This window comes from Falco naumanni, chromosome 4 (assembly GCF_017639655.2).
Source record: "Falco naumanni isolate bFalNau1 chromosome 4, bFalNau1.pat, whole genome shotgun sequence".
In the NCBI taxonomy this organism is placed as follows: Eukaryota; Metazoa; Chordata; class Aves; order Falconiformes; family Falconidae; genus Falco; species Falco naumanni.
The window spans coordinates 32,581,185-32,608,144 of NC_054057.1; the positions used below are offsets into that span (position 1 = coordinate 32,581,185).

Consider the following 26,960-nt stretch of genomic DNA (forward strand, 5'->3'; position numbering starts at 1 on the left):
TCCAGGGGCACTGAAACAAGCCATAGGAACCACATATGTTGATCCCAACCTGCATTGGTGTGATTGGATATGTTGTTAGTAGCTTGGCTTTTTCTCCCTTCAGATGCCCATGACTGATCTGATTCAGAAATACTAATCTGAAATTTTCAGGCTGACTCCCACTTTAGTTGATGTTGGCTTGCAACTTATCTCCATTTCCCCCCTGTACTGCTTCCTAGAATTACCTGGGCAGAATTCTTTTCCCATACTATTTACATCTCAGCTTCTCTCAGCCTTGCACTTATTCCGCCTTTTCATTTTAGGATGCATTTTTACAACTCCAAAGTTGTAAGGGTCCATAAGCACATTTAATCTTAAATTCAGTGTCTGCCAGAAGTCAATTAAATTATTTATCAACTAAGCCATCAATTTCTTACAAGATAAGGGCAACAAGAGAGAGAAAAGGTATGGATTCACAAGCCATCTGAAGTTTCCCATGTAAATCTGGCAATGGTTAGGTAGCTGCTTGCCTTGTTATGTATCCCTTTTTCTATACTTTCACCACTTGCTGAAGATTAAGAACATAAGAAAACTCAAACCATATGGCTCAGTACCAGTGCCTGAGAGTGACCAATACCATATTGGTTAAAGAAACAGAACACACAATTTAAATGATTCCTTGTCTTGTTCTCAATTTTCTCCAGGCTGATATTTAGGGCTTCCTGAGCCAGACAATGCATCATGTTTAACACTTCTTGAAATTAATAGCCCTCAGAATAATTCAGTGTAATTAATTTAGCACCAGGTTTTTAAATCTGGTGTTACACTGAAATAATATTGTAGTGGATTTTCACATTGTTTGATTTTTTAGAAATCCAACTAGCAATGCTATCTTGCATAATTTTGTAAAATAGTTTTTGAACATTTTGTTTATTACTACTTCAAAAGGAGGTCTGTGCCTTTTTTCTGTGTCAATAGATTTCTGTCAGATCAAGTCATGATCTGTTCTTTTAAGTATTAATAAAACCCAACGGTGTTAACCTAAAAATTCAGATGGCCAAACCCTCACCCAAAGAGTAAGAAGTTAACAGGGCACCAGGCAGAGATTGTCCTCCCAGTTTCTTCAAATTACAGATGATAAAAAACATTTTCATAATTTGCTGTGCCAAGAAAGTGCTATCTGCAGTGAGTTATCCTACTCCTATCCAAGAAAAAGATACAATTTTATCTGGGGAACAGATAGGAAACTTATTTTCCATTGGTGTGAGGCAGGGGGAATCCGTATTCCTCTAAATACTTGTTTAAAGCATCAACAAAGCCCAATGGAAAAATGGAGGGGGGGGGGGGGGGGGGGGAAATCACATTGCTGTCTGTGAGGACACTTCTCAGTTTCTTCTTCTGTATAAAAATACACATGAAAACAGGAATTCTGGGTGAAAGCCTCAGCAAAAATCAGTGCAACTCCACCCAGCTAAAGCTAATTGATGATCTGTGCTTCTGCTTATTTAGAGTACATCTTGCTTTTACCACCCCACCCTTTATCAAATAAACAAATATTTCCTTTCTCTACAGTGCAGGCAAGGGCTTAAGGAAAGACACAGACTAACTTAGCGCAGGGGTAAAAGCCCAAGAAACACTATTTATGTGCTTCCCTCCTATTATGAATCTCAGCTGTGAACTCTCCTTGAGTCAGGGACCAGACTTTTTCATAAAACAAAGCCAAAGAATGTGCTTTTTCTGCTTCGGTGAATGCATCCTTTTTTTGCAAAGCTAGCCACAGTTTATCTATTTGTATATTCAGTGTTATCAGATAGCTACTGAATATGGATAGACTGTACCTCTTATCAGGGGTGCCATGTCTGTCCAAATGGACACAGCCAGATTTGGGTGCTCAGTGATCTTACTGACTCGCAACCCGGTAAGCTGGTCCCACATATAGGGTAAAAGCAAGGAGGAGAAATAATAGGCCCAGAAAGAAAGAACATAGTTCTCAGCACTAGGGTGTGGAAGGTTTGATCGTAAATCCCATTTCTTCTTGAGGTATTTCACTAAAACACATTTTAGTCTTTACATGACCAAAAGCTTTGATGCTAACAAAGGTAATCGGAGAATTTGAGAAAAAAATTCCATTGTTTTTCATCATCTGAATAAGTTATATATTTTAAGAATGTATTTTCTCATCTGCATTTTAGAAGAGCACATAATTTGGTCAAGACCTTTACTTAGTAATGTTAATTTTTATTTCACAAATATCAAAAATAGCAGTGCAAATACAAATAGGCTAATGTCAGTAAGACTAAGAGTACATGGTTGCCCATAAGATCAGTGCTTTGGACCTTACTCAAGTAGCATTTATTCTATATAGGCTAAAGAATGAAGTCTATATTTTCCTACTTTTTAGAATTGCAACTAAGCAAGCTGTACACACACAAAGGGAAACCGCATGGGAGACAGATCAAATAATAGTTGAGAGCTGTAGCACAGGCAACTGAGCAATGTAATTACGTGTCAGTGCCACAGTTCAGTATGGTAAAACAAAGATTATTCCATCAATATTCCACTAGCCAAGGGACTTCCCAGACTTCAAAATATTCTGAGTAAACACAGCTGATAGACCTTTGAGTTAAGTTTCAAGTCACGATGTAATACAGAGAATCATAAGAGAGTAAGGGGTTGATCCAAAGACAATTGAAGGTAATGGAAAGCCTACCACTGATTTTATTTGGCTGTTAATAACTCCTGGAGATAGATTTCCTACGATTTATATTAAAACTCATACTGCTTATCCAAGCCAAATTACATTAGGTTTTTACACTGAAGTCCTTTACCACATAAGTCAAATATAGTATATACAAGAGGTCAGTTATGAAAGAGAATTAGGAGCTAAAACATACTCAAGATGTCATTACTTCTGAAAGCTAAACAGACTGTCAACGCTGAGTACATTTACATGGCAGTTTAAAAAATACCCTCTACAAATTTTAAAAGCATTGTGCAAAACAAATGCCACTCAAAAGCCATGCAGTTTTCAGAAAAAGCCACCAGTATAATAAACACGAGTAAATTTAACCTCTTGTAATGCTGTAATGTTGGCCACAGAATGACTGAAATAAATAAATGCATATGATCATTACTAGTTCTTTGTTTCTATATATTTGGTGTCAAAGATAGGAATGGGGGATAGAATCAAATATCTCACTCTGAACTGGAACTAGCAATGTGTCTTAGAGTGTCTTCCTAGTGATGTTTCAGGATATTCAATTTCAGAGCTGTTAAACTGTGTTTTTAAATCAAACGAACCTTAGCTAAGTTAAAAGTCACACAACCCGCAATTTGAAAGGAAGATTGGAATTTGACTTTAAGGACAGAATTGATTAGATTAGACGAAGAATGTTAACAATTTATTGTTTCAAAAAGGAGTTCACTTACCATTCACATACATGAACAGGCACAATAGAAAAGAAATTATTTACACAAACAGAAAGAACTAAAAACATTAAAAGGCAAGTGCCAGAGAACTCATCCATCTCTGATGCTTTTGGATCTGCCCAGAGCTGTGGGCTCTCTCTGAGCCATCTGCTCCTTACAGGAAGGGTGTTATCTGCTGAAGGCAACTCTTTCCAAGGATTCAGCACTTGGCATTACTACAATAACCCTTTGAAGCTTTGCAGGGAAATTTCTCCCAGCTTCCAAGTTCTGCTCGCAGCTTTATTTGGAGTTATCATCTGTGTTCTGTCTCTGCACAGATAACAAATACAGCAACATAGGTTTAAAGGGCTTATTCAGATTTACCTTGCCTACAATACAGAGAGGCTTAATGGTACAACACAGAGGATTCAGCTAAAGAAATAATTATTCATACTCTTAGCTACACAGTTTGCAAGAAAAGGCATATAATAAATCGGATATTTTGGGCAAATTTAGCTTAATCAGAATCGTCTCTAATTGTTTAGTTTACAAAATATTGCTAAGAACCTCTAACTGTCGGAGCGAGGGATTCATTGTTCAGGACAGCATCCACCCACCCAGCTGCTGCTCTCAGCCCTCAACCCCTGCTTGCTCTCTCCTACGCCAGCATTCACACTAATTACTTGTTATTCAAAGTAACCTACCACAAGCACTGCCTTTTCTCTAGGTGATCCCCTTATTTACTTTTGAGTTTAGGGCTTGGATACAACTACAAAAAACATTCGTAACCTACCACAAGCACTGCCTTTTCTCTAGGTGATCCCCTTATTTACCTTTGAGTTTAGGGCTTGGATACAACTACAAAAAACATTCGTGGCTTTGTCTGAAGCCAAATACTTCTAAAACTCAAGGGTGATTTCTCATTTCCAGTTCATACCTGAAGAGCGACACACACATATTTGTTAATGTACACATTTTGGCAAACACTGCAGATTGCTCCTCCTGACTCAGTTACCTAAAATACATAAGGCTATATATTACGCCTTTGTCTTTAATCAGCCTGCTATCCACTTGCCTGCTGCCCACTCTAGACTGTTCCCCCAAATGTAATTTAACATCACCTTGTTAAATACTGTATAAGACATGTATTTAATATATATAATAAGTCCATGGTATAAGGTGCACTGTTACAGGGATCACACTAGCATGCTGGCAATAGAAGTGACAGACAAAGTAAGAAGTTGCTACATTGGCTGTGCTCCTGAAAGTTCCCTTTCCTCTCTTTCACATTTTTCCTGGCATTCCTGTTAAACACACACTAGAACTGCACAGTCACAAACTTAAGCAGATAACCATTAAACCAGAACAAGCTAGCTGCAGCACCAAGCAGAGCCACCTTTACTTTTACCTGAATTATTAAACTTCTGCAATTACCCTATTTTCAGCATTGCCCAAATCCCTGTTCCTTGTCATCCAACACGTCTGTTTTCTCTGAGTTATCACTATGCTCTTCCCTCCCTAATAAGTCAGTCCTGAGTCAGCAAAAGCACTTCTACTTAGGCTTTGTTCAAAAAACCCCATTTAGATAATTCATAGACAAAATTTAAGAATCCATCTTAAAACATTTAAAAGCTTTACTGAACAGACTGAGATTACTAAACTGGAAGTTAGCCTTGCAATAATTTTCAAAATGAAACTTGCATCTCTCTTTCTTTGCTGTTATTCATAAAATCCACTCTGGGAAATTCTGCTCTGTGCTGCAATGTCTAGTACTGAAAACAGTGTTCCCTGTGTCATGTTTTTAGTTGAACTTTAAACTAGTCACAAAGTGATGACTTAAACTTCATAATCATTTACAGTACCTTAAATTCTTCCTCCATTTGACAGTCTTGTTTTTTTCTCCCAAGCATCCTGCTACTTAATAATATGCACATACAAAATTGTAGTTTGACTTCATATTCCATCGTAAGTGAATGAGGTGTTTTCAGTAGTGCAAACCGATTTTAGATAGCCTATAATTTACTTAATTAAAACTATGTAAATTACTGTCTAACACTTTCTGAAACGGAACATGATGGAAAGACCTATACTTCTACTATAAGCATGAGGCTACCCTAGAATTACTTTCATTTTTCATAAATCCACTGTTGCTGACACAACTCTGTCACCGTGAGCACTGAGTACTACTTTTGGCAAGCTGGCAGCTCTTTTAACCACAACATGCTCTTGCTCTGCTGGCACCGTAAGAGGCTACAAGGCTGATAGTAGCAGAGGGAGCTGGTAGAGGAGAACCAGTGCAGAAAAGATGAAAAGTATCTTTACTCCAACAGCTGTTACTGCCACCTCTTTCAGCCTCCTGCATGATCCATGATGAAAGGTGTTAATCCTGCTGTAAATACCACTCCATCATGACTAGCAGGGGTCAAAGAAGTAGCTTGGTGTTTAAATTTTGTCAAAGCTTCTCACATCGCTCTTTCTAGGGCCTCATTTTGTAACTTGTTTTGTAAAATACCTCTTTCTTTTTGTCTTCTTTATAAACACTAAAGCTGTGCCAGCAATTCCTTTTAAAAACTGTCATCATGGAGCTGAACTACTTGCAATAAAGAAGCTGGGGGTGTGTGAGCAAAAGAGGGCTGAGGTCACCCGCACAAGGCTGCTGTGTCTCTGCCTTGACTCCAAGCCCTGAAACCTCCTTCTGCAGGGAAACCTGCTCTGCAAAGAGCCGCCCAGGGCAGTACCACCTGGAAGCAGGCCTCACTGAACATTTTACCCTTGCAGCTGTTCAGTGGATGGCAGTAGGCTGTGTTTTAGTGTCTGCAATTTTCATTTTTTTTATTTCGGTCTACAGATCCTACAGAGAATGTGAAACATTTCTGTGGACCGATGTACACCTTAGTGTGTGCGAAGGTCCGCGTGTGCACAACCTCAGGACTACAAAGAAAATTACCGGCACTACCAAATTGTAAATACTGTGGTTTTACCTCTTTGTCCTCTGCTAGATACTTCTGGAGAGGAGCATCTCCCAGCAAGCCTTGAAACACTTTTTAAGTATTTGCTAAGCTCCTTCTGCATTAATTGTATCAAACACGGCAGGCTGCAATTGTTTCTAAAGCTGAAGTATAAAATGCTCTTGGTGATCTAAGGAAATGACCAAAGGATTCACAGCAAACAATGTGAAACTATTAGAATCTGCATTTTACCGCACATTAGAAAATAAATACAGTTCTGGGCCAGAGGACAGAAGGGCATTGCTCTTCCACCACATGGGCCAGATCTGGGTCCGTCAGGGGCACCGAAAAGCATCCTCTTCACCGAGGCAAGAACCACCGAGCGTGTCGTTCGCTTTCTTGCAGAACGCCTCCCCGGCGGAGCAGCGGGGCGGGGGGTGCCCGGGGCCCAAGCCCCTCTCGCCGTGCCCGGGCACATGCCGCAGGCGCCGGCCCAGCGCCACGGGCCGGGCGCGGAGCCCCCACCGCGACCCCCGGCGGGGCCGGGCCGGGGCCGGCAGGGAGGCGGGCGGAGGGCGGAGGGCCGGGCCCCGGCGAGGACCCCCGAGGGAGGGGCTGCACTAAGGCGCGGGTGGGCGCCCGGAGCCGCCAGAGGGGCGCGGAGCGAGCGGAGCGGCGCGGCGGGGCCATGCCGGGGGCCGCCCCCGGAGCCCGCCGCCTCTGGCTCTGCGCGGCCGTGCTGGCGTGCCTGGCGGCGGCGAGGCCCCGCCGGCGAGGTAAGCGGCGCCGGGCCGGCAGCGGGGGGGGGAGCGGCTGCGGGCGGGGGATCGCCGCCGGCCGGTGAGGGGAGGGCGCGGGGGCGGGCGGCGCAGGGAGGGCAGCGCTCGCCCCCAGTCCCGCCGGGGGCTGGCGCAGGCCCCGGGCCGGCAGCGCTCGCCGGGTCGGATGCTGGGCAGCGGCTCGGGGCCGGTCCCTCCCCGGTGCCCCCGGCTTTCCAGCCCGGTCGTTACACGGAGCTGTTCCCCCCGGAAGAGGCTTCGCTGCCTGCACGGGCAGCGCAGCGCTGCGGCTGTGGCGGCACCTGCGGGGGGAGCCGCGCGGTGCGCAGCGCAGGGCGGGGCTGGTGGCGCGCCCGCTGCCCCGGCTGTGAGTGCCCCGGCGTCCCTCGCCTGGCAGCGCTGCCACACGCTGTGCAGAACCTCTGCAAAAGCCGTGTCTGCGTCGTTTCCAATTTCTGAGAGAAGTAACACATAAAGAGTCGGTAACAGCGTATTATATTGACAACTACTAGAAAATTTTCTATAAGCATACGGGTTTTTAAAGGTTACGCAGCTATTTACTGCCTTTACAAATCACCCCAGAGGGTGTGGACTTGAGTGGTTAAAAACTGTTTTAAGACCCGCTCAGATAAGGTTTGTAATAAAGACTTCTTAGTGGGTGCATGTTGATTTTGTTTTCTTCGTTGCTCCGTGTGTAGGAATGTTCATGTGTCCAATTGCACTGTGATGCTGTCGTCACTACGCTCGTGATCGTGTTCTTTTATATGTCTCATCCAAGTAAATGGTATCTTTTAGGCAAATAGTTGCAGTAATTTTTTGCATTTTGCTTTAAAAGCGTTACCCTAAATAATTATTTCAGGATAGCTTCTTCCAAAAAGTGAACTTCTTTATATTTCAGTATTTTGGAAGAATTTAAATCCACAGATGCACCTGAGCACTTCCATTAAATGCAGCCCTAGTTCTAATTTCTGCCTTGGGATGTTCATACGCCGCATCCTTGGCAGTCAGTAGATGCAAGAAAAAGCACGTTCAGGATCAGAGTGGGTGCTCACTGATGGCACTATTTGTTTATCTGTAGTCATTTGCCAGACCTTGGCCTTTGGGCAGCTGGAATTACAAATGGATAAGCTCTTGGTACCTGAGGAACTGAGCTGCCTGCCCTGCCACTCGGCCCTTGCCCACCTGTATTCTGCGAGTGGCTTCTTTTCCTGTCTCTACTCAGGGTTGCACCCAGCAGTCCTCAGTCCCTGACTGCTCCATAGTGCTGGAAACACTATGGACAGGTGGAAAATTATCGACTTCTCTCTGCACATGGATTGGAACAGAGATGTGAACAGGGAATAGGAAAGTCCTTCCTTTGTGGAACTTGTTTTCCACCTCGGTGACTCTGAGGCAGTCGTCAGGAGCCACTTCAATATCTCTTTGTGGAAAATGACCTCCTGTGTTGATTTCAAGAAACTCGTTGACTTTTGGTTAAGGTGTGGTGTTCAGTGTACTTGTTACCTGACCTACTTGGTGGTAGTCATGATACAAATCCCAATGTGTTGGCAGAGATTTTGTCTTTATCTCTCCCAGAAGGCTTATCTTCTGGCACAGAGCTGTCCTTGTGTTTAAGATGTTGCAGAAGTCCAATTGTTTTCCGGCTTAGGATCACATTTCTCACTCTCTGGCAGGACCAAATAGGTCTCTGATGGATCCAGGCAAAGCTCACTGCATTAATCCCGAAGACGGTCAGGAAAAAGCAAATACAGCATCAAATTCTTCCTGGCATGTAGAGAGCCATATACAGTATATAGGGTGTCTGTGGAAGGAAGCACAGAATGTGATAAGTAAACTCAAATTCTAGAGAAACACCTGCATATTTTCCCAAGACAGATTGCTTTTTCAGCAGACAGTATGTAGTGTCTGGACCTCCAAATAAAATGGGAGAGTTTCACTTTTTAGAAATAAGTCTCTCCTCATAGCCTGTCGTGTGTGTTTCCGCTAAGTTAAACCAGTGGTGCACTATCTACAAAGGAGGCTGAATTTCATGGTCTTAATTCTCAAGTATTCACTTGTGTATTATTTACTTAGAATTTTAGTATTCTAAGTATTTTAAATTGAAGTTATTAAATCACTAATACATTTGAAGGTCCAAAAAGAATTAATTAAAAAGAATACTCCCATATATATGGAAAAAATTCTATCAAGAGTAATCATGCTTAAATGATAAATTCTGTTAAAACTAGCATGTTTTTTCCATTTTGTGTCAGAACATGTCAGAGTATTTTGAGACTGTGGATGAAGTCAAGTCAACAGTAGCACATACGTCTTCCCATACTTTAATGTTCCTGCTATACTAGGCAGAGTTGTTGGGTAAGCTTGCTGTATAGGTAAGCCTCCTTAGCACTTTCAAGTTATTAGACCCTGTTTTCAGTTCCTGATTTGACTGAATTGACTCATTGGGTTGAAAATTGCTTATCTGAAGCATTACGGCAAAACTGGTAATCGTCATTCTGAGAATGAAGTTTGAAAGAATGCTTATATAAACATTGGTTTTTTAATACATTTTGAATAAGGATATAATGATTTCAGGGGAAGATTTAGCCAACTCCCCTCTTAAATGCCTGTGATTTGATCACATCTGGTCTGCAGGAGTAACTTTTTCACAGAGAACACAATATTCATTTCTTGTGTATGTGCCCATAAATATGACAGTTCTATTTGTTTCTGGTGTTGCTAGAGTTAGTCAGCACATCAGTTACACTCAGATGTGTAATAAAATATTTTAATTTGTGTTACTGATGATGGCAGTTATTTTCAGTAGTCTTGCAGAATGGGTAAGGAAAAGAAAAAAAATAATCAACCAGTGTTACGCAACATGAGATTTTAGCATACTTCTGAAAAGGAAGAAAGAATACACAAAGAGCTGGGTGACATTTTAAAGTGATGTGCGTAATAGTAAGAAACTTATAATTTGATCTTTAGTAGGTTTTATAACCCTATTACAAGTGAGTACAGTCAGCTGTTTTAAAGATCTGTCAAATGATGATCTAAATAAACTGTGAAGGAAAAGAAAATAAAGATTTGTTTCATGTCTGCCTTGATTTATTAATGGAAAAGGTAACAGATATTAATAGTTTCAGGAATGATTTAGTTACAGTAGAGAAAACTGACGAGGGTGCTCTATGAAAGGGAGAATTCCAATAAAGAATAGAAGGCAGGAGGAAACTTTTACCATGGTTCATAAACTGCTTGTGGTGTAGCTTGCTTAGAAAATATTTCAATAACACACATGGCTGACTTGTGATTCTTCAAGGGCTTTTCTTCAAATTCCAATGAAGGATAAATTCTCAATAAGGTCAACTTGTAGGGACACGAATAGCCTACAGGCTACTACTACAAGCAACTCAGAAGCACAGCGGTGGCACAGTCAATTACATTGACTTCCATCTGCCCGTAGAGGATAGAAGATAAAGCTATTGTTACCCGCCTGGGTAGCCTAAAGCCATATCAGATTAAGTCTTGCGGTTTTGAAAGACTGCAGGATTCTTACACAGTGCTTGAAAGAGAGGAGGTCTGTTCTTTCACTGGGGCATCTTCTCCATTTAACGGAGGGCAGTTACCTGATTTTGAAACTGTTTTATGATTGTGGTAATTTGGACAATGACATTAAAAATGTGGAATATGGTGCATTATTGCAGGTTTTGAACCAATATATGTTTTTATAAGTGACACAATTACACCAGGCAAAATAACAGGACAAAACCCCTGGGAGCGAAACCTGAAGATCAGAGTATTAATATTCAAAATGTAAGATTATAGAGCTTTGCTTACAGCTGCATTTTTAAAATTCATTAGTAGCATAGTAGAGGCAAGCATTAACTGTGTCATTTAATATAACCTGAAATTCTGTTCACAGTCAGCATCAGCTGGTATCCATTTTTAAAAGCAAGGTAGATGGATAGATACATTTTAAATGCCATTTATTTATAAACATTCTCCTACTTTTATTTTCCCCTACTTTCACTTCCCAAGCATTTTCCTGAGCAAGAAAATACTGAAGTATTTCAGTATTTCACTATGTTGCATGCAAATATGCCATCAGCCAGAACTTTTATTGTCACTGTCTTTGACAGGAGTCATTTCAGCTGCCAGATCAGACTCAGAAATACTGGTATTTGCTACTTTATTTCTGAATGAGTCTCCATTTAAAAAAAAAAAAAAAAGTCATAAAGACCTCTTCAGATTCTGATCCTTTGTTTTATCTATCATCCGTTTTGAGATTTATTTTCTTTTGAGGCCACATAGACACCTAGATGTCCAAAAATATGTTTGATAATTTGTATTTACTTTATTAAAATTTAGCATCTGAGTCCTGCAAATTGACTTAAAATGTGTAACTTAATACCTACCCATTTCCGGACACACTTTTGCTGTGATCTGCACATATACATGCAAACTGTATGCAGTTACCTCTCATCTGTTTGAGGGTTTTCTTAATCTCACGCATAGGAACCCTGTAAAGTGGTAGCATATTTACAAAAGGCCTTTGGATAATACTTACTCCTTTTGTAGTAAGATTTTGATCCTCTCATATATCTGACACCCCATTTTTAATCAGGTTGTTAGGTTTCATAAACATCAGTAGAACTGGAAAGTCAAAATCTGGAGAGAAAGTATAAACATATTCCTTGCCACTGTTTTTAGATCTAGAGTAAATGCCTAATGTAGTTATTACTTTGCATTTTTTGTCCACTTTAAGAAGTGGAAGTTTCCACATGATGAAGTCTTTTAAATTTAGAGTGTTAATATACCTATTTGTTGTTGCTAAGACTTCGGTATTTTTTTCAGTAAAAGTAGCTTCACATCATATTGCGATACATCCTTATTTTCCTATTAAAAATTCTCAACATCTTCTCTAACATACTTGTTAGGCATTCCATCTTGATACTCACAATATTCTTGTTCCACAGTTCTTGAATGCTCTCCTGGTGGACATCAGATCCTGCAGAGCCCTTACCGAAGCATTGAGTTTGATTCATCCCACCTCCAACAATCAGCTATTCAGGATTTAATATGTGACCATTCCCTAACACCAGGATGGTATCGCTTTTTGATTTTTGATAAGCCTGCTGAGATGCCAACCAAGTGTGTGGAGGTATTGTTACAACTAATTTTATTATGAGAAATACATATTTTTCTTCAGAATTTTTCAGTAGGATAGGTATAAAAAAAGAATACCGTTAGGGAGACTGATGTGGAGGAATACTGAGTACCTGTTCTCTCTAAATACTTGAGTATATTAAAATGTGTTAGCTGGACAATTAAGTCTTAAGCATTGAAAATTGTATGCTGAGTGGGCAATAGGAGAGGATGATAAATTACATCCCTTTTAGAGTACTACCATGTGTAGTCACTGTGCTAAAGAAGATTTTCCCAGTGGCAGTGTAGCAGGGATATAGTGTTGTAAAGCTGCAACTTTGTGATTGTCAGTCTGTTAGGAAGGCCATGTGAAAAAGGTATAAAGTCTTGCAGCCACATGCATCCAGTAATTGTGGAGCTTTTAAAGTGATTTCTGTTTGAGGGAAGAGTTTACTTCAAAAATGACTTCAACTAACAGAGCTGATGATTAGTTGCCTTGTCATCTGCAGGTCCCCTAGGACACAAGAGTTACCTGCAAAATTTATACCTTAGACTTGTAATGCTTTATTTTGGAGTGCACCGGTATTGCTGTAATTGTAATATTCTAAGGAGATACAGCACTGTAGTTTCCCATTTTAAGACATATCCTTGGTTTAAAAAAAAAAACAAGTAATGAGAATAATTTACCCGTGATTTTTCTAATGAATTGAAATTGCCTGGTCACAGTCTCTTTAAAAAGGAAAAAGAAAAGAAAAGCCCCAAAACAAAACACTTTTAAAATAATACAAACAGTTAAAACATACTAATCAAGTGAAATTGAGTTTATAGCAGCCACTCTTGTTTTTAAAATTATTTATTTTATTTTTTATTAAATCTTTATAGCAGTGTAAATTCGCTGAAATACCTTTAATGTGCAGCTGAGTCAAAGACTCACTGGGCTGTATTGCAGAGGCTACTGTTATCCAGGCTTTTATACTGCAAAAACCTAGCAAAATGTATGATTCCCAAAGAACTTGCTTTTCATTAGATTTAATACAAACAAATGAATTAACTAGTTGTATTTTTTTCGAAATGGATAATTTAATGCAAAGAACCAGCATGATAAACCAGGGGCGGGGGAAGTTTTTCAGAACAGAGGTTAGAGAGGTTAGACTAGAAAAATACCCCCTCAGATTATCTAGGAAGCTTTTAGAAATCTGACAGAAGTTCCCAGTGCTTAGTAAATATTTGGTAAAAATAGGCTACCATCCTAACACAGAAGAGTTCAGGTGATTACAGTTGGAAAGAGATTGAATCAAAACTTCTTCAGCAAATGAAACTTACGCAGTGACATATGCTTCTTTGCATCTGTTGACAAAACAGAGACATTTATTTTGAAATCTCAAAGTCAGAACATTAAAAGCAAACTAAAATGGATGTCTTCTTGTTTGGGAAGTTTCCTCCTTTCTTTCCCTTTAGGAGAACTTTTATTATAGCTATTTAATCCTTGTCAAAGATTCAGACTATCAAACAATCCATCTCGTTTCTGTCTCCTTTCTGGTGTATTGGTGGTGGGCTCAAGTATTCTAGATTAAGAGAGAAAAGTGTATTTTTGAGAAGAGTAATTGCTCAATAAGTCCGCAGTAGTCTTTAGACCTCTTGGTATACTTGTTTCACTATCAAGTTAAAGAAAGGAATACTTCAGGCGATGTATGAAGGAGAAGAGGTTCTCAAAATCTCACAATTTCAAATTTGTAGTTTCATGTAAGTATTTTCTGAATGCTTGCTTTAACACACTGTGTTCTGTTCTTTCTCTTCAGTTTGCTTTCTGCAGCACGTGAAAGACAGGAGGTGATCTTTAACTCATTCTGGTAACCCATGAACCAGATTCCTTCTCTGTCTTCTTTTCTCAGGATTCATTTTTCTGTATCCAACTGGTAAATCTGGTGTCTACTAAATCAGACTTAGACTTCGGTTGCCACGATTGGTACTACTGTTGAGTTGTGACCTGTATGGCAGCATTATTGACCTGAAGACCTCACATAGGCACAATGATGAGGGGTGAATGACTGTTCCCACTCCATAAGGAAAAGCACTGAACAAGGCTTTTGTTTGCCAGAGAGGGTACAACAGTCCTCTTAAATCACCCGTTGAATCAGCATGTCAATTACAGACGTTGTGAAACCCACTGCTTTGTGAACACCAAATGATTTAGGGTTGCTGTGTTTGTTACAGGGGATGCTACAAGCCTATCTATTTCTAAAGGTGGGGAATTGAAGGGCAGGGCTTTTCAGGTGTCTTGCATTTTCAGCTAGGGCTGCAAGTCAGTAACCTTGCATCATCTGGCCACATCTCAGAAGAAATCCAGGAGGTTAGCTGAGCCTTCAGTCCATGTCAAAGGACAAATAAAACGCATCAGCTTTAGCACCTTTAGTTGATATTCCGTGTATGTATGTTCTGTGCTGTATTTGCTGTGCTCTGATAGCATTCACACAGTTACTGTAGGTTAATGGGTGTAGAGTAACTCACTAAGCCATAACAAAACTGTTAGCTTTTTGGGGCAAAACACTCAGGTGTGGCTCCCGGTTAAGCTCTTCAGGCACTAAATGATAGCCTGTCTTTAGAAACACAAATTCATTAGACTCAAAGAAGGATTTAGTCTCTTTTGTGTGTATTTGTATTCAACCTTGAGGAGGAAAATCGGCAAGCCCTCAATTATACTATCTAAACTTGGCTAAAAGCTCATGCAGGAAGTTAATTGAATTCATACCTACCTCCTTGCATTAAAGCACAGCAACAATTTGACATAGCATTAACCATTTTCTGATGTTTTTCTCTGGTGCTGAAGATGAATCACTGTGGTACTCAAGCCCCTGTCTGGTTGTCTCTGAGAGAGTCAGAATCCATGCCTCGACCTGGTGAGATGAAACAGTTAACAGCTTGTGCTACATGGCAGTTTTTCTTCAGCACTTCAAAAGACTGCTGTCTTTTCCGAATCCCTGTCAGTGTGAGAAACTGCGGAGATTTCTTTGTTTACTTACTGCAGCCCACCCAAGGATGCATGGGGTATTGTGCAGAAGGTGAGAAAATGTGTGCTCTAACTCATCTGTGTGTATTTACAAGTGTGTTTCCCTGGTGTTTGGCTGGGTGGAAATGCCTGGAAATAGTTACACAAGCTACAATTTCTTGCAGTCCTTACTTCTAATATTGATATGATAGAAAAATGGTTTGGTACATTACGTAAGGTGGGTTCCCACCACCCCTTTGTAACTTACATTTAGCGCTCAGGTGTTGTTCAGAGCCCAGAAACTTAAGAATTGGATTTTTCCATATAAAGAGGTGGGTATTTCTAGAAGTCAAAATTCAGAGTACCTACAATGGCAGTTATACTCTCAAATACCCATTACTGAATATGCATAGAATTATGTCAGAGTAAATTTTCTTTAAGAACTTGACCAAAATATATTTATGTCATTAGGAACATTTTTCTCACTGTATCTCTTCTATCATTTTTCTGGAGAGTATACACATCGTTGCTAGAAGAAAATTCAACATAGAAATGCTCTACTGATACACACTTTATTAGTGTTATAAGAACTGGAGTCCTTTTGCAGTGTCTGCTGTTGTCTTGGACCCTTGTGCTGCAAAAATGTGCTGATGTTCACAGCTCAGAACTTCAGTACTTCATTGTTCATGCCAGATGTTTTAGATAAGTTGAGGAAGGCATGGTTAAATCCTTGCAGTTGTAAATACTGTGAAGTAATGACAAATTACTGTACTAGGAAATTCTTCTTAGCTCGTGTACTGCACCACTGTGAAAATACTAGCAGTATTTTTCTACATCATCTGCTGTATTATATGTACTGTCATATTCTCTATTACTGACTGCTTTCAAAGCAAAACTGTCAGTGGGTTTTCTGGTGCTTTATTGGCCCATGATTATACCGTTAGGTACAATTGTTAAGACATATTTTCCAAAGACTTACTGAAAGAAGAAAAATGCCAAAAATGGGACATTTCAGCATGTATGTGACTGAAGCAATGAAGAGCTCTTGCACTGTAGGACTTTGTATTTACTTTGGATGATGGTTCATGAAGAAAATAAAAATGAAGGATTAAAAAAACTTATGTGGGGAGCTGGCATATTTTACTGCCTCAAAACAATGTAGACAAGAAACTTGTCTGGTTTGGCTCTGCTAAATACTGTGAATCTGAAACGTGTTTTAAGTTTAAAAGCCCTCTTTCAAGGTGGTGTTTACATGCAAAGTGCATTGTACTCTTGTGCTGCTTTTTGTATCCAGGTTACCACATGTACTGTGATTTTTTTCATTAACACTTGATAGCTGTTAACATGTGATGCATATTTTCAAACAGTCTCTCTATGTGCTAAGGAATTAAATGTATCACTGAAGTATGGAACATCAAAATCTGCTCTTCATCGTTTTTGGTGAATGGGGTTTTCAGGGTTGCTGCTGCCTTTTTGACTTCATTTGAGTGGAGTGGCTAACCTCTTTCTACTCATGTTACAAATGCACTGGTATTTTCTTGTTTAATCAAAGTTCCACATTTTTTTTTAACACTAAAAGTACCAAACAATAGCAGTACACAGGCACTTTTTCTTAGGTCCTTGTAGGAAAGATGATTTTTTCAAAGCTGATCCACACTGAATTTTGGCTGTCCGGGGTTACAGTTAATGAATAAGCATGCATGTGTGGATTTGGGGAGTCAAATATATATATTCAAGAGAATAATTACTTTTCATTCACTAACAACATCTATAAATATTTGCTGGGTACATCTGCATAAAAGATGTAGAGGTGGCCAAATGTTTTATACCTTTTCTCCTAGGTATAGCACCTACCTGTGATTTCCAACAGAAGGCTTTGTACGGACTACTACCATAATTGTATATGGATCAGATTACAAGATTGTGTCTGTTCTGCTAATTTACACTTCAATTAACGTCTTCTGATATTTGGTGTATTTTTAACATAAGGGCAGTAATCTAAGACCATTGGTCTCTGTGTGAGATACTCTGTCTCTTTGTGAAAATACAAATTAAGAACAATTTATAGTTGTTTCAGATGGAAAGCCAGAGACCTGTGATCCTGAGGGAATGGAAATTCAAGGTGTCTGTAGCAGTGAGTATTTTGGTTTTGATTTTCAAGATTTTCTGTGCATCTGTGACCCAATAATGTCAACATTTAGTCATATTCTGTTTTGAATAAAAACACGTTCATACGATCAACAGTATTGCATGGTCTGTTGCAAAATTAGCAGTTCAGAGGGAATTTCAGGGCTTGAATTACAAGAGTACTTTCTAAGCGTAATGTTCAGAATAAGTACCAAAATGTTAAGGAGTAATTTTAATAATGCAGATGTACAGATTACTTTGATTCTTTGGGAGCAAAATATTAGATGAATCTACAAATCATACCATTGCTTATTCTAGTCCTTCTCCCCCCCCCCCTCCCTTTACCCCTTTCTTTATAAGTAAATAAAATATTCTTCTGTCAGGCAAATTCCTTTGCATGTTGCTCTCTCCTGTCTGGTAAAATAATTAATTGTGTTTTATTCCCTTGGTTTTGGTTCCCGCCCTCTCCCTTCAGCACCTTCCTATTGGTTAGAATATAATCAAAGGCTGATAAAGTGTTTTTTCTCTTTTTAGTAATTAATAAAAAGAACATACACATTTTCTCTAATTTTGTAAGCAATAATGTAATATTTCTACAAAAAAGATAAATATTATTAGTGTATTAATTGGAAAAATATGTGTCAATGTAAGTCCATCTGATACTGGTTTTGCACAGAATAAAAAGCAAAAACCACACTTCTGTTTGACTAGGTAACCTGACTCCTACACCATCTCCATCTGTGTCACCACCACTACCAGCTGTTCCTGAAGTTGTAGCAGAGTTAATCAAAGGCAGCATTTACCTGAGGTGTACTTTTGGCGTTCCTTTTGCAAACAGCTCAGTCGGATTCATTGTAACTTGGTCAAGACTTTCTCCTGAAGGTATCAAAGAAGAACTGAAACATGAAACAGCAGTTCGTATGTTCTCACTTCTAGAACTAGATGGGATAAACGTCAGACTTGGAGACAGAGTATGTTAAAACTTAATTGTAATCTCTGTATCTTTGTAAATATCACTCAGTAGACACTAGCAGTTGTTAGAGACGGGGTTCCAGCACTTTGTTGTATAATTTTTCTTGGCAGAAGCATACTGCCTTTGTTGTTTACACCAACAGTACCCATAAGAATGTGGACATACCACAGAATATATCAGTAATTATCATTGCCTTTAAGGTTTTGAGACTGTTTGTTTCGGTACAGTATAGTGTGCCTCCAGAAGATAAGTGTTTATTCAGGTTGCATCTTCTTCATCCTCTACTGTGATTTTGTTTGATATAGTAAATTTAAGGGGATTTTTGGATGCAGCTGCATCTAAGTGAGAGGCTGTAAGAACCAGAAGTTTTGAGAAGCTGTGTTGTTGTTTCATTAGATTTCTTTTCCCTGATTCAATAATAAGCTGCTGCTTGATGGTTTTGTCACTAAGATTGGATTTAAATGGTTTGATTTCCTCAAAATCAAAAGCAGTGAGAGTACCTGCATTAACTTCCATGGTAGCAGAGTCAAGATGTAGGCTTTTACAGTAACTTTGATAAGATTAAGCATTGCAAAACCAATACATTTTCTACCTGCATATTCCAAAATACAGGTTAATTTTTCCTGGTCAGAATAAAAAAACCCAAAAAAGCACATGGCTGGTGTGCATGTGCATGTGTGTTCAAGCCAAAGCCAGACTGCTGGAATGGCTTACGGACAACAGCAATTGCTAATCCTCAAAAATCCTTTGGGGACTTTGTGAATAGTTGCCTGACAGTGTTTGCTCACAGTCAAAAGGAAAGGCACAGTAATAAACTACCTGCAGCTGCTATGAATCCTAGGTTTTCTCAGGATCTGAAATACTGTATGTGTGGTCAACACATCTCAAAAGGAAACTAAACAAAGGAAAAATACAAAATAAAAGCAAAACCACAGTGTCTAGTAGCATGGAGCTCGTTCAGTGGAGGGAAATCACAGTAAATTCTTCAGCTTGAAAACTAATATCCAGGCCCATAATACCAGGAAAAAAGTATAGTAAGAAGAGGAGGAGGAGAAGGGGACAGTTGTTCTGCATAATCTGAGATCTAATGGTCACTCAACAAAATTAAAAGGCAAAAAATGTGAAATGGACAAATAGAAGTAACTAACATGTAATAAAGTATAGAATGCTTTTCCACAAGATGTCATGGGGTGCAGAAATGCTGCAGATGGGATTTTTTAAATCCTTGGAGGCTTAGGTGCTTGTTAAACGTTGGCCTTGAAGTCTCTGCACCACTGGTGGAGTATGCTAGGAAAAGGTCATAGGAGGCTCCATCTGTTTTTATGTTTTTCTTAAGCTGCACCACTGGCAACTGGTAACTTCTCATGCAAACAGAAGTCTGGGTGTGATGAATCCATCAAACTGACCTATGATGGCTGGGTTTTGTCTTCACACAACCATTTCATATCAAGAACGTGTTGTATTATGCTGGTTTTGCCCTACAGGTCTACTGTAGCAGTTCTGCTTTTTTCATGGAGAAGCCAGATATACAAAGCTCTTCTGTTGAGAGCAAGGAATTTTTTGCTGGCATCAAGGTAAATTTGAAAGAAAACTTACGTTTTACTTTACATTGTGGTAGGAATCTTTCTGAGTATCACTGCAACAGTCAGTCCTCTGACTGGAAGGCACTCAAAATGTATTAGTTGTGGACAAATAGACCGTCTTGTTGGCTGCAGTGAAGTTTAATTTGCCAAAATGCAGAAGAGTCAAAGTTGTTTCTGTGCTCCCTGTGTACTTTGGGTGCAGGAAGGCTGAATCGGCAGCTGACACACATAGTGGAAGCCTCAGTTTCCAGCAGCTAGCGTCAGCTCTGACTGGTGTGTGTAAACTGGGAGGGCCGCGGCTCAGACCTGAGCCCTGGTGCCATTGTCTGTTGTGTTTAATTGCTGCTGCCTCGTTTGACAGGATTTTGGTCTGTACCAGCAGGGTCTGCCAGCGTGTGGCTCAGCTGGTGGCCGGGCCAGGGTCTCTTCCCAGCCGGCCGTGGGGATGAGGGAAGGGTGAGACCAACCAGGTCTGGTCTTAAAGAGGGAAACCAGGACATGGAGGCCAAGCTCCAAACCCATTTTAATTCCTGCTGTGGGTATAGCTATAGGGACCCATTTGCTGGCCAGAAAATGGACCCCAATACCGGAAAGACATACCGCACGTCATTACATGGTGGGAATAGTCCTGTTGACTTCAGGATTTGCCCTTCATGAAGTTAAGCCTGTACTTATGTTTCTGCAGGGTCAGGGCCTAGATTTATCTCATGCAAGTGCCAGTCTGTAGCGTATGCTGCAAAATGTGAATGCATTATTTTTTGTTTTCCTGCAAGGCTGCACTCAGGATTTTCCCCAACGTACAGTGCTTGGTTGTAGGCCTCTGTTACTGATCTCTAGTTGCACTTTTGATTATGCATCTGTGGTGAGCTGTGTTGTAAGTTTACAGAGAGGAATCCCAGGATAAATATGGTGCTTCTGAATTCCTTTGGGACGTTGTTGTCTGTAAGGTAGCCTCCCCCTCCATTCCCCCCAGACAATACACCAAGCTGTTTGTATTTTAGCTTCTAGAAGTTACCCAGAGGATACATTTTTGTGGTGTTAATGGGGTTTGCTAATTCTTACCTTTCTAGCTAGCCTTTACTCTTGCCTTTTCCTTATCCTTGCCACCTTTTCCCACCTCTTCAAGACTTGCTATTATATCACCTCTCCAGTATGCTGCTGCTCTTCAGACCATCTAAATAAGCCTGATCAAGCAGAGCAGGCCATGCACCGTGCCATTCCATCTCTTCAGCTTTCTATACGGTACTCCTAGCTGGTTAGTAAGCAGTGCTGTAGTTTACTCACAAAGCTTGCATTTTAAATACAATTTCTTCTGTGCTAGATACTTCCAGAAACATATGATATATCAGAAGATGGGAAGGAATACAGACTGGCAATAGAAAGTAGCATTCCTATTCCTTGTCCTGAGTTTAGCCAGCTTGAAAGTGACTGCAAAATCTCACTAACATTGAATAGTGTTGATGAGGGTAAGTATGATCCTGAATTTTGTTGCATTTTATATGTTTAATGTGCTTTTCTAAACGTTCCTGCTGGTTTCCTTTGGAGAAGCTGTTATGTTGTAAAATGCTTTCTAAAATGTTAAACCAAAATACTTATAGGCTGTATGTACTGTTGCTGAAAGTATGGAAGAACGTGTCCATAAACCATTGCTTGTTGAAGTTAGGAGGTGTTTTTGACATCTATGGGTAATAGACAGAATACTGTAATACTTGCCAAATTTATATTTCAGTTCATTTTGTTGACCTGTTGTGTTGCAAGTATCGTATATGCAGTCACAAAGTCCCTATTTTTTACTGTTATTACTGTTTTCTGTAGTACTTTGTCAAGCACAAATCCTGTGAAACCCAGGAGGAGCCTTGCCTAGGCAGACAACCATTTTTATGTCACATTAGCAAGCCTATTATGTCTATCAAACTGGAAAATTCAAAACCATTTTCTTGGGGGTGTGTATGAAGATGTAGAGAGGGGGTTTTGCATGACCAAACACAAGAAAAAAATGCATAATTAATTTATGGCTACGTTTGTGGATAAGTTAGTATCTATATTAACAGTAGTACACAAGATGTGACTTACTTAGAGGAAAACTCACTAATGATTTGTTTTCATTGAAACAGGTAAAGAGCAGTTAGGTTTAAACTTGGCTCTTTCTTCTTGTCATGTGGATCTTCTCCAGAAACCCTGCAATAACGGAATCTGTAGTCAAGCTGTAATTTATTTCACTGCTGTGACAGACTTTGTGCAGGATGGAGACAGAATTACCAGAATTGCAGTTGAACCTATATCCAGTGAGAATTTCCTGTGGAATGGCTATGTTCCAGAAAGTGCACAGGTCGAAAATCTTCATGTTAACCTCTGTAAACTGACCAGAAATATGGCTGATGTTAATGAAGCTTCTGTTTCAGTTGTGACACGCTGACTCATGCCAGGATTTCTAAGTGGTCAATTTTCCATTGTTTGCTTTTCATTGAAATGCTGTGGTTTCATTTGAATTATTATTTTTTTACATTTTAATATTGATATAACTACTCAGACTGATTAAAAGTATAATGTAATATATTTATTAGAATATAAACTAGTATCATAAGATAAATAATATGCCTAATTCTGTTTATTTGCTAATCTGATACGGTTTTACTATGTGCTTCTTTGCTTTGAAGATTACAGTAAAGGATCTGCCCACTGCTTACTGCTACTCATTTACTGACCCTCATATAATTACGTTTGATGGAAGGTAATTACTGGATTGCTGCTCTTAACTGGGACCTTTAACTGGGACCTTTTGTGGGTGTTTTTTGGGTGGTTGTTCTTAGTTAAAATCTGTGCTGGTGATAGAAGTTAGCTCTAGTTTTCCACAGCTGCACTCTGTATTTTACATTCTTTCTTGGACAGTAAGGATAAACGTGTTTTAGTTAGTAAAAGCTTGCCAGTCATGATGATGTTTGTGGTATTTGTATTTCTAAATGCAGGTTTTGGGGTTGTGGCAAAACAGCGAAGCAAATGGACTGTTTTCCTGTTTAGGGAAGTGGTTGCTGTACAATCTGTTGACCATGAGAAATAGAAAAGTTATTAAATATGAACAGTGATAAAGACTGATTAGCAAAACTCCTACAATGCAAAGGTGTTTCCAATATACAGCATAGTTTCCCTATTTCTGGGTATCAGTATCTGAATTCTTGTAAGGATCAAGTTGCTAGAACCTGTCTGTGTAACGTTGTGCTGAGTTCATTAATGGCATTGAAAGTACCTCACTGCTGTCACTTGCACATTACTGTCTAAAGTGAAGACAGCTTCCTTGGCCACAGTTGGCATGTTTTTGGTGTGCTTCTGTCGTTCAAAGTGTTTGCAATTCATGGAAGGTGTCAAAACATGCACAGGTTCCACACCTGGGACTTTTATATTCTCTGCTCAGCAGAAACACATTTCTTCAAGTGGCAGGGTAGGGAGAAGAGGATATGTTGCCTCCAAATAAGGATGTTCAGCCCACAACCCGACTCTTCTTGTTAACTTGATAACGGAAATTAAAAGACAAGTTGTGATTGCTTCTCTGATAGCACTGTGGCTAGTAATAATAATAAAGTCATTGGGGTTATCCTGAGCTTGCATTTCCCCCTTCTGTGGAAGTTGTAGGGGTAGCGTCACTGGGCATTTTAACCATTGATGCGTTGTGATCTGGTCTTCTTACAAAGTAATGATTTACTGTGATACAGTCTGGCTGGAAGCATGGTGCTGTGGGGAAAGAACTTTCTTTTTAAGGGTAAAGTCTGTTGCTACTTCTATTTTACAAATTGAGGAAACAAACCAAAAAGGAACTGTCCTTACTGAATCACAGGGTAATCCTGTGCAGTCCTGGTAGGGTAGCCAGCTGCAGTTTGTCTGCTGGCCCATTATACACACAGCGAATCAATACTCTGCAATTAACTGTCAAATGCCATTTATAGCCAAGAGGTGATTAAACTTGCAGCTAAAGTTTAGGGCGTTTTCTTTCTTTTTTTTCTCCCCTGCCCCCCTCTTACCACTGAATCATTAAATTGGCTATTTTAACCTTGCTTCAGGGAACCCTAAGGAAAAAAATAAAAAGTAATTCGTTATTTATGGGTTTTGTCTTAAATAATTATCATATTACTTCAAAATTTTCAATTATTTTGGAATAAGCACTCCCCATCTCTGTCTTAACAAAGCAGACGTTTTAAAAGTACATGACTTTAGAAATCATTTTGTCAAGGGAAATTACGCAGTTTTTAGGAGCTGCCCCCAACATGCATGCTGCTATGCATCTTATTGCTCTTGCTGCATAGGTGTACTGCTGTGGAAACACAAAGGTTAAGAAGTACCCTCCAGTTCCCTGTCATAAGCACCATTAAAAAAAGACATCAAAGAATGGCAGTGGCTTCATGGTTATGTTACCATTCACAACCATTGTCTACATATACCCCACTTGTGATCATTCTTTTATTCTGCATTTTTCTGCTATAAAAGAGGTGTGGGTTGGGTTGGGTTGGTTTTTTTTTTTTTTTTTTTGGGGGGGGGGGGTGTCATTTAGAACTGCACAGAGGAAGATATGATGGTGTTTATTCAGAACAGAGTTGTGTGTTGGTTTGTGGGTTGTACTTTTGGTGTTTCCAATGCAGGAAAATGAGTTGCAGTATCAAAGTTCATGAAATATTAGAAGTCTTGTTTTAAGATAAAATTGCTGACATGTGGCGATACAGTTATTTATAACCAAAGTGAAATCACATGCTATTCCTTTGATTTCAGACTTTATGACAATTTTAAAACAGGAACATTTGTTCTCTATAAGAGTACGTCTCGAGATTTTGAAGTACATGTTCGCCAGTGGGACTGTGGAAGTCTTCACTATCCAGCATCCTGTAACTGTGGCTTTGTTGCCAAAGAAGGAAGTGATATAATTGCATTTGACATGTGCAGTGGTCAGCCAGATGAGTCACAGCCACACTTATCTGTAATAAATAGAGACACAACAGGAAGCAATGTCAGAATCACTGAATCCTACCTAGGAAGAAAAGTAACAGTAAGTAGTAAATAATTGCTTGTGGACATAATGGCTATCTCAGCAATTATTTTTATCAATTCATATCAACTTCAGAACTAAACCATGTATTTTCTGCAGTTAAGCAATAGCATAATGTTTATTTTACAGTATAGTCCTTTGGCCAGTGTTTTGCTTGTATAAGTGAAGGATGTTGTCCTCAAAACCAAGGATGTGTCAACATGCATACTTTTCTGGAACAGTGTTGTCAATTGCAGTATACAACACTTGCGTGAACGGTGCAGTTTCTGGATTCAATATGCATTTATTTAGCAGCCCTAATGTTCCAAATTGAGGTCTCTGTGTGCTCTGTTTCACTCTTGCCAGTGTCATATAGGTAGGCTGTGCATGCAGATAATTAAGTATGTCAGGTGACATGCACAGAATCAGAAGTGTAGATGGTTTCTCTGGAGAATGGAAGCCTCAGATAAAACATTCACACTTGCTTTTGTTATTTTCTGTAGCTTTTCTTTTGTAGATAAGAGTTGCTGTAGGACTCCACTGAACTTAAAATGAAGCAGAATGTAAAATGAAGCCCTCAACTGCTCTTTAATCACTCGGTTGGTCTGGAAGACAAGCTATGAAAACAGATACACTTTTTCAACTTGGATTGCTATTCATACAACACTATTTTAAATATTTAACTTTTATGTGAAGCGCTTCATCTGAAGACCTCAGATAGGAAATATTAAGATGACATTAGGTAGTAGAGAAATTAATAGGATACTGAGGAACCAGAAAAATTAAAGTGACTTGCTCAGATTTGTACAACAACTTAATTATAGAAACTGTATTTGAACTTTTGTTCTTGAGACTTCAGGTATTTCTTCCAAGAGATTGTAAAGTTACCTAAAATTAAATAGTAAATACTTGATGCTATTCTGAGCTACCTAGAACATGGAGGATCAGATTTGCAGGTAGAAAGTGACTCTATATTAAGCTACTAACACAAGGAATCACGTAGCTGAGAAAAAGGAAACTGAGGAAGGTGCTGCCAAAGAATCTATTCATATTACCAGAATTACCCTTTTCCATATGTTAGCATGTGAAGAGTGAACAGCCCGGCTGACCTTTGATTCTGTGTGGCTGTCCAGTCACTGAGCTTCCACAATGTACTTGCTAATGATGGATGAAGTTTATGGACCTATAGTACACCATCTAGCTCCTGCTAAGGTTGAGGTGTATAGGGGTTTTATGTACAGGGCTTCATGAGAAGAATAAATGAAATCTGTCTAATTCAGAATAGCTAGAGCAAGAATTTAATGGGATGTCTTTATATTTCTGGCCTTTTCCAATTGTTCCTTGCCAACAAACATACCTGTTTTTTTTAGGTAAAATAAAAATCATATTTCTCACGATAATACCGTCAATCTCTTTTCAGGTTTTGTTTTCTTCTGGAGCTTTTGTTCGTGCTGATGTGAGTGAATGGGGAATGAGCATAACACTTAGGGCACCCAGTTCAGATTACAGACATACAGTGGGACTCTGTGGCACCTTTGATGGAATTGCAGAGAATGACTATCACACTGCAAGCGGGGTGGAAATCCCAAACCAAGCTAATGTTCCTTTTTCTTTTATTAAGGAATGGAGGTAACAAAATATTTCTGTTTCAATCAAATGTCATTATTTTTGGTTCAGCCTTTCCTTCACACTCAAAAACTTCTTAAAATAATAATAATAAAAACCTTCCTAAATTTTTAAGTTGTTAGAATGCCATAATGACATTACAAAATTAATTTCAGAGAAAAATAAAAATGACGTGCCAAATTAGTATTTAAATAGTGTGATTTAAGATTAGTTTGAGTAGGTTTTGAACAAAGTATCAGGGTATACATAAAGTATCCACTCCTCTCAGTTCTTCTGTTAAAAATTGCTCTCATGGTTTTATGATTTAACTAGTCTCTCATTATAGCTGTATGCTGTAGAAGTACAAAACAACAGCAAGCAAAACAAACATTAATGCTTTACTAAAACAATGAAAATAGTTCCGATACAGTTTAATCTTT

The 26,960-nt window shown here is 39.4% G+C and overlaps 1 protein-coding gene across 1 annotated transcript in view; it reads left to right on the forward strand.

Annotated features, from left to right (window-relative positions):
• The first annotated feature begins 6,975 nt into the window (after positions 1-6,975).
• The window catches only part of VWDE (von Willebrand factor D and EGF domains), a 43,439-nt gene continuing 23,454 nt past the window's right edge, over positions 6,976-26,960 (forward strand). The window contains exons 1-11 of the mRNA XM_040593117.1: positions 6,976-7,111; positions 12,070-12,254; positions 15,066-15,297; positions 17,293-17,358; positions 18,063-18,322; positions 19,809-19,898; positions 21,229-21,373; positions 22,022-22,236; positions 22,565-22,638; positions 24,663-24,936; positions 26,336-26,544. Coding sequence (XP_040449051.1) covers positions 7,024-7,111; positions 12,070-12,254; positions 15,066-15,297; positions 17,293-17,358; positions 18,063-18,322; positions 19,809-19,898; positions 21,229-21,373; positions 22,022-22,236; positions 22,565-22,638; positions 24,663-24,936; positions 26,336-26,544 — 1,838 coding nt within the window. The 5' untranslated portion in view covers positions 6,976-7,023. The remainder of the gene's footprint in view (positions 7,112-12,069; positions 12,255-15,065; positions 15,298-17,292; positions 17,359-18,062; positions 18,323-19,808; positions 19,899-21,228; positions 21,374-22,021; positions 22,237-22,564; positions 22,639-24,662; positions 24,937-26,335; positions 26,545-26,960) is intronic.